General features: G+C 30.7%; 1 protein-coding gene across 1 annotated transcript; it reads right to left on the reverse strand.

Annotated features, from left to right (window-relative positions):
* Nucleotides 1-5,225: 5,225 nt before the first annotated feature.
* Nucleotides 5,226-8,763, reverse strand: LOC137824901 (B3 domain-containing transcription factor VRN1-like). Its single transcript, XM_068630578.1, has 5 exons — nt 8,656-8,763; nt 7,954-8,326; nt 7,731-7,834; nt 7,386-7,640; nt 5,226-5,510 (listed from the first exon to the last, which is right to left on the reverse strand). Exons 1-5 carry the CDS (start codon nt 8,761-8,763, stop codon nt 5,226-5,228), a joined length of 1,125 nt encoding a protein of 374 aa, XP_068486679.1.
* Nucleotides 8,764-9,053: the final 290 nt, after the last annotated feature.

The raw sequence follows: 9,053 nt of genomic DNA on the forward strand, positions 1-9,053 counted from the left end.
AAAACTTCCATAAAACTCTATTTCTTTTGTTAGTGCAACACAATAAAATGCAATGAGAAATAGATAGAGGGAAAGAAAGAGTTATGATTGAAAATTTATATTGGTTTGTCTAATAATGTAGACTACGTCCAGTTCTCAATCAATTAATTGAGTTTCACTGAGTATATTGTAGAGCATGGGAGCTTTGATGTTTCAAATCCATGATGAAGCTTGAAGTTGTGCTGCTTTGGGTTTGGGTTAGATTTGAGTGTTTAGAATCTATGTAAAGATCAGTTCTTTGATCCTTGCACAAAGCTTGCCCAATCAGTTTTAAAAAGAAAAGTGTTTTTCTAAGCAAAGAGAAAAACAACCGGTTGAATTATCGAAATAATCGGTTGTTTGTCACTTGGCTTGTTTAAAGGTTTTAAAACTGTTTTTAACTTGGTTATGTAACTGCCTAACCAATTCAACCGGTTAAAATAACTTTTCAACCAGTTGATTGTAACATTTCATAACAACTTTTTGAAAACCTGTTAATCTGTTTTTTATGTAAATCAAAATTGTTTTGGCAATAAATGTTGCCTAGAACGGCTAGTTTAGTATTCTATAAATATAGCCTTGCTTTCAAAATAATATACACAAGTTTTTACACAGTTTGAAATCAAACAAAGTGAGATTGAGATTATGAAAGAAGTTTTTCAAAAGTTTACAAAATTGTTGTTTAGCTTTGCACTAGTACAAGATTTGATCATAGGACTTCCTGGTTTCTGTAATCTTAGGTGTTTTCTATTCCTTTCATGATTCTTGTAATTGTACTTTCATAAACTTGTAAGTGTGTGTGAAATCCTGCAGAGTCAAAGGTTGTTCTGACTTGAGGTGTGTGGTTGCAAAGAGGGTGAGTGGGTCTTGTGATTTTCAATGTCACATCTTTGTGGTTGTGTTGTTGTAATATGTGAGTGATTACTAGTGGAACCCAATGGTTGTTCTGGGAACTGGATGTAGCTAAAGGTTGAGTGAACCAGTATAAAATTGGTTGTGTAAATCTCTCTCTCTCTCTCACTCCTTATAACTGTTTGTTTTAATTCTGCTTTTGTTGCTGATATAAACAACCAGTTAAAACGTATTTTTAACCGATTAAAATTTTGATATCTGTTTCTCTATCATTGTTTGTCATAAGTAATAATTGTCCCTAAGGACGGATATCGATCCCTCAAGGAACAATGAATTATCGAGTACAATATTCGCTAAATATAACAACAGAACAATAAAAAGAGTTTGAAGTGATGATGTTGGCACTGATCAATAAGAAAACAAACAAAGAATTAGTTGCTTCAATTGGAAAAATAGGGATTAGGTTCCATCTCTTTCACTCTCATGTATTTTGATTAGCATGTTAATATTAAGTTCTTTGATTGAAATTGATGCCCGTATAAAAATCATTTATATTGATTCCTCGCATATAAAATTCATAAGAATGTCCCCTAATTATCGATCCCTCGCATAATTATAAGAACAACTTAGATCGAAGCTCAGACGTTTAATAGCAATTAACATTTCAAGTCTATTCCTAGCACTCAAATATGTTAAGTATTGTTGTTTAGGTCCGAACCCTAAAAATACCTCCCGGTCATATTTAAGATTCTCAATTTGTCACGGAAAATTAAAAGTAAAACAACAATACCAATAATCAATCAAGAACTGAATATTAATATATAAGATATCACCTCAATACATAAGAGTTTGAACAGATTACTCCCAATCCCAAAGGATATAATTAGCCACGCATACTTCTAGTACCTTCCATTCTCCCAATTGGTTACAATTCACTCTATGGTGTTTTCCTCTCAATCTGGCACACTAGGGTTGAGCCTCTAGCCCTCTATTTATCCTAGTTTTCTAGGGTTAGGTAGCTTCCTGTGTCGCGCTAATGGGCTAAATGATAAAACATAAAAAAGACCCAATCTTTGCATCTTTTTCCAGTTAGGGACCTTCCATCTTTATCTTTTTTGCTCAAATCATTCATCTTTAATCCAAATCTCCAATCTTCCTTAGAAATCTGCAATTAACATCAAATTTGGGAATAAAATACTCTTATTCAAATAAAGATCATAAAAAATATAAAAAGGTATAAATTCATAAATTAGGAATTATTTTATATGTAAATTAGCAATAAATTCTCACAAGTGTCTATATTTTAATATGAAATATTACTGAAATTAGACACTTATCAATATAAACAACTAGTTAAAACGTATTTTTAACCGATTAAAATTGTGATATCTGTTTCTCTATCATTGTTTGATTGTTTTCCTTAATTTCTTATCTGTGATTGTTTGATAAAGGTTCATTCTTATTCAATCTTTGCGAAAATCTTTAATAAACAATTCACCCCCCTCTTGTTTAAGCCATCAATTTTTACACATACTATCTTGCAAGTTACAACAAGAGTATTATTTGGATCTCATCCATTTTTAGATATAAACAAACCATGTATTATTTGACATTCGACCACTCTTAACTAAGAACCTATGTATTATTTGGAACATAGTCACTCTTGACTAAACAACTTAAAGTATTATTTGGAACGCAATCACTCTTGGCTAAAACTGATGTTTATTTTTGGACAATGACCACTCCTAGCCTAACAAACGTTGTTTATAAAAAGGTGAGATATAAATTATCATAGGTTTTCTAGAGAGGATTAATTTTTTTTATGTATAAAAAGGATAAATATTCTTTTACATTGCTAATTAACACAACATTGTTCTTACAAAACTTTTATGAGCACAAAAACATTTGAGCTAGGATTTCAGTTTCGTTTCAACACTTTGAAATTCATTCTCTTTTCTTCTTCTTGAATGGGTAGATTCCTATAGAGTGTAGAAGAAAAAGCCATTGGAAATTTTTCTACTGGTTGAGACCTTGAAACTCAGATGACCATCTTCATGCGTCTAACCGATTTGGAATGTAGAGGTGCATTAAATGAGATCCATGCAACATTAAATATTAATCTCCTTTTAAGCAATATCTCGATTATTGGTAGTACAGTCCTAGTTCAGATAGCTTTTTACTTAAGTTGGAATAAAAGTAAAGATCATACACGACAGATAGTTAGACCAGAGTTGAATACGCTTGTGTCAGGATAGTTGTTGGTCCAATGCAACTTTTTCTCATATTCCAAGAGATCTCTATGTTGACTTGTGCTTAAGTGGTTCCCCTTGGTAGATAGAAGAAAAAACATTCTTTGCAACACAAAATAAGTTTGATGAATATTTTCGTTAAGTACAATGTAATGCTCAAGGTTATGTGCTTATTGTGTGATCAACTTCGTTTATCAGAAAAAACAAAGACTACAAGGTGTTTTATCATCTTTAAGATGAAACACTTATGCTTTTCATGATTTCCTATTTTGTAAAACACATTGTCTTACAAATGAAGCATGTTCATGTTTTACATTTTCTTTTTTTGTGAAAACACTTAATCAAAACTAAGGTTGTTGGACTTTAACATTAGAGGAGTACGAACTTAATTACTCCCAAAATGTTTATTTAACAAATAAAAAATATCATTATGATACTATACTAGCATATATTCATCAATCAAGTTTAAATATCACATGCAACCTTCAAGATTACATATACATGCTACAAGAAAAATAGGAAACCAAATATCTAAAAAAAAATAATAAGTGTTCTCTAATCAAAGAAAAATTTAAAAAAGACTTTTGAAAACTAGAGAAAAAAAGAAAGGTTAATAAATAAATTTTGAGAACTAGAAAAAAAAAAACCAGAGGTTTTAGAGTTAAAATAAATAAATATTTTAAATAAAAGAAAAAATAAAATACATTTAGATATCATAACTTTTAAATAAGAAATTATTCGTTCTCCATTTAATTTAAACCTTCTCCTTTATGCTCATAAAACTAGTTCTTGCATTATACGTAACACAGTAAAAAAGCTAGTAAAAATAATAATTAAATACATTAACATAAATGCAATAATTAAATAACATTAACTCAAACCTTATAGAATGACACTACCACACTACAAGAAATAGTGTCAATATCCTCTTCCAAAAATGGACACAAATAATGAAACACAAATGTAAATGTACTTTAACGTGAGCAGAACTTGGGTTGGTCAATGGAAGCTAAAAGGCTGAAAGCTATTTGTTATACGAGGGGTTGTAGCTACTAGTGTAGGCTTAACCTTCTCTATTTTGAAGCTAGTAGACACGGTCTAACCCCCTATTAGAGTTAGGTTAGACTTAACTTTGTTGTAGCTAAAAGCAAGTTTCCTCCTAAACTAGAGAAGGTCAAGCCATCGCTTAGTCTAACCTAGAGAGGGCAAGACCCTTGCTAAAGCGTAACCCATGAGAATGCATTGGCTAAGCCCTAGCTATAGAAAAAAAAGGGCTAAATCCTAGCTATGGTAACGTGAACGTGTAGGTTGATGGAAGGCTTGGTGAGAGATTGGCCCTTGCTAAGCCCGTGCATAACATAAAAAAAAAAGTTGTTGGTCATATTTAGAATCCTATTCACATTCATAATAACCTGCATAATTCCATTATCACATCTAGAATAACCAACCTATCCAAATTTCATTCACATGTAAATGTCACTTATGTAGTCATTTACAAATTCACTATCCACTATTCACAAATTTACAAATATCCAACATTATGCATTTTCAACCATCCAATCATTTTTTTTCAATTATCCAATCAATGTGAATGTAATAATTGAATCTAAAGGTTGTAGTGTAATTTCAAATGGTAATTTGTAATGGAAATAAAAGTTCAAATGCATTTCATAAATTAATCTAAAACATAACATATACAAATTAACAATATCAAACATAAGTATTTTTGTCAAGTGAATGTGCTAACTGAAAGAATTACGAATACTATGTCAATATTACATAGTTAAAAAAAGTCTTAAATTTAACACATGATGTTTCCCAAAGCATAAGATTCAGTGAAAAATGGAAACAACGGAAAGTATCTGTAAAAAAAATAAGAATAATTAAAATGAAATAAAAATTATATTTACTGATATAGAATATAAAACATAATGAGAAAGTAATTTAACTTACAATAGAAGTGATAATCAAAGAACCGGGTGGTCATCAAAGTCTTTAGCATAGTTGGGGTGAACCTGATTGGTACTTGTTGAAGTGTCTGCAACATGTTTTTCCATCATTACTTGTTGTTTCATCAATCTCATTGTGTCCTTTAACTGTGCACTCCTATAACCAACCATGTTTGCTTTTGCATTTGCTTATAAGATTCTCAACTAGTTTATCATCATGATCAATACCACAAGCAAATATAGGGGGTCGAGTGAGGGATGAGGCCCCATGGAGAAAGTTAGTAGCTAAATCCATAGTGCCATAAAATCTACCTCTACTCTTCCCTCCAACAACTTCTTTCCAGCATTGAAACTTTATTGTTGCATCAATGAAAGAGATACCAGAAGTTGATACTTTTGAACTCTTTGATTGCATTATCCTCAATCGTTCATGATATGTTTCCTAAATAGTAATGGAAATTGCAAATGTTAGTAATTTACATTAAAAAATTTAATGAACTATTAAATTTAAAACAAATGAATTACTTATATAAGTCTCTCGAGAATGACCATCTACCCAATCACCCATCTTGTTTGCGTGAGTGGTGAGGAATAATTCATTTGGTTCAACAGGTCTTTCATATTTATATTTTTTTAGAATAAATGTGTTATGGTTACAAAGAGTTTATATCCTATACATATCTGAATTGAATTACATATAGTTTCTTACACATAAGGAATGAATAGTATTTACCAGGCCTAATGAAATACCCAAGTGTGATTTTTGACCACTTGAGTGCAATGTTCCACCTTTAACTGAAGACCGATAGATTTTGTTTTAGGATGATTTGTCTTTGAACTTTTGGGTATCCCAATAGTTCACAAGTTCACCTATGTTTCTTATCTTATCCAAGTAGGTATAAAGCCCTTTACGTGAACTTTACTAAGCATGTCACAAAGGTGTTTCCTAACTTTTGAATCGTAAATCTTTCTAACAGACCCCACTAGAACCGTCGTTATAAGGATTTTTTTTTTTTCATTTATTGGCAAAATAACAGTGGTTTTATAATGACGGTTCTAGAACCTTCGTTAGAAATAACTAATTTAAAATGACATCCGCAATAACGACGGTTCAAAAATAGTCTTTATATGACATTTTAACCGTTGTTAATGATCTTTTTTGTACCAGTGTTGGTACTACTATTAGTATTGTTATTAGTACTATTACTATTAGTATTATTATTATTATTAGTATATAGTATTACTATTAGTACTGGTCCTATCATTAGTATTATTAGTACTTATAGTAGTTCTATCATTAGCAGTATTACTACTAGTACTAATAGTAGGTAAAATATAAATTCGTAGATAAAATTTGTTGTTAATGTAAAATTTACCTAAGGGTAGAAATATGTGAGTAATAATCTTTAGGCATTGTTGAATTTTTCTACGGATTCATATCTGCGGGTAATATCCGTATATAATACTAAATTTACCTATGAATTCAATATGTGGATAATATCTATGAATAATATTCGTAGGTATTCATGTTCGTGGATAAAAATTCGTAGGTAATATTTTTTTTTAGTAACATAAGAACCGTGATTAAAACATTTATAATTTTAATATCATATTTTTATGTCTTTAAATACTAGTAATTAATTGAAACAAAAGCTAATCTTGAGAAGATGAGAGATGTAGAAAAAAAAAATCAATCCAATTGTAGTAGGTAAAGACTTAAGATGCAAAAGAAAAAATAAGACAGAACAGTTTGATGAAAGTTTCTTTTAGTTTAAATTCGACTGTGAATATTCTTTTATCATCAATCACCAAATTTTTATAGGTCAGTGTTATTTACCATTTTAGGATTAAGGGTTGCCCTGTTTACATTGACCCATTTTAAATACCATTTTTTGGTTAACATAAAATGCAATTATTTCCAATTGATGTCAAATATGATTCTTTTCTCTAATCGTACAATTTATTTTCAAGCCAATGTCTTCCACATTTTTATTGAATTATATTTTTTGATTATATTTTTTTATATTGAATTATGTAGTGATTATTTTTTGTCTTCATGTAAAGATTGTTTTTTTCAATTTCACTAGTGTTATTTATAGTAATTTTTGTATTGGATATTGAAACACTGTCTAAATAAGAACTTTTTTATTCAAATAAAATATTATAAAAATTAAACAATTTGAAATCTAAGCTATTCAATTTTAATGCGTTTATATTTATTAGAAATAAAATTTGGTAGTAAAACTTTAAAAGCAGTAAAAGAGAATAAAATAAGAAAACAGCATTGAAGTGCATTAGGTTATTGGCCTTTTAGTACTCGAGAGGAGAGGAGTGTCTGTTTACAAAAGGTAGCCCTAAACACCATGTCATCTCCCATGTTTATGAGTTGGAAAAAGCATGCATCTCCTTCTTTTAAATCGTTTTCCCTTGCAAAATCTAAGAAATTTGTGAAGTAAGCTGTATTATTTCGATAATGGATCAATTTAACCCTCCATGATCTGTCCCCAACAAGAAGAGTAATATATTGTTCACGACGTTTGATGTAGCTCCTCACTGGGACCTTTGGCAGATACTGCATCATATGCATTTTTCACCATACTCAAATTTCAATAATGAGATTGTTGACATATTATATATATGATTGCTTAGTTTGAGAACGTACCATATACCCAGTAATTAAGTTGCTAGGTTTCAGTATCACCATGAAGGAAGTATTCCCAACAGCTTCCATCTTCTTCTTCCCTTCATTTAGATTCTTCAAAATACCTTAATGATGGAAACACTATTAAACATTAGAAGAACTAAATTCTTTGTAGCATACACATTATGAATCTAGAATCTAAACATTAGAAGAAGAACTAAACATTATGAATCTAGAATCATACCTTTGTGGTCTCTGACATCTTCATCGGACCTTTTCTCATTCTGTGTTGGTTTCTGTGTCTTAGCTGGTTGAATGTCTTCACTATTAATTCTGACCCTTTTCTGATTTGCTTTGTTGACAGGGTAGTCTATTTCCATGCAGCTCATATCACAGATGAGTACATGAAAATGAGATGTTCCATTGTATCTGAAAACCAAAAGGTGTCCATGAGCTAGACAGTGATACTCCACAAACTCTTTCCAACCTTGCTGAAACCAAACACTGCCATCACTTTTCTCCAATTTTACTTCCCATTCTGCATCATTTGGAAGCTTAAGAAATATTGTGTTGGGTAGGTGATTTCCATATTTGCTCACAAACTTTGATGGAAGCCTCTGTTGTGCAGATCCAGATTAACAAATATATAACACATTAATAAAATCTAGTTTTGGCTGTATGAATCAATAAAATTCACCGTATCGATTTGACAATTTCTTGGCTGTGACTCAAGGTTTCTAACATATTACAATCGTAGTTGTGGTCACATATTGATCACAACACAACACAATTTCCCGCAACATTAAGAATAACTATGTAAACATGATTGTGATTTAAAACCTTTGCTAAATTGCATGCATGTTAAAAATATAACATTATTTGGTGACTAGTTGTATTTAAGGTGAATGCAGTGTATGATCTCTAAAAAGGAATCATATTTTCTTACTAGTTTTCCATGCAGAAGGTTGTGGGAGAGCATGATCCTGAAAAAGTGGATTGGCTTTGAGGCACTACCCCCATGAGAGTCATCTCTTTGGTTAAGTTTTGAAGTCATTCCAAGCATCAAATGATGTACATAACAGAGTGAGGATTTGCTGCTATATATATTGCTTTAATTTTTGTTGACTGAGAACTGCCAAAGGAGATGGAGTTATAGGAAAGGAAAGAGTTTTGGTAACTGATGCCTAATTAAATTTTGTCAAAGCAGATTGGAAAATCTGCACCAGGAACAAAGAATAAGAAACAACAGATTCAGGAATCTCTTATTAATGAGGTTGTTATCTGTTACTATTTGATGTTAATTACTATGTTTGTTATTCTTTGAAGAAAGATTTTTGAAGAGTA

The sequence above is a fragment of the Phaseolus vulgaris genome, chromosome 8 (genome assembly GCF_000499845.2).
Source record: "Phaseolus vulgaris cultivar G19833 chromosome 8, P. vulgaris v2.0, whole genome shotgun sequence".
Taxonomy (NCBI): Eukaryota; Viridiplantae; Streptophyta; class Magnoliopsida; order Fabales; family Fabaceae; genus Phaseolus; species Phaseolus vulgaris.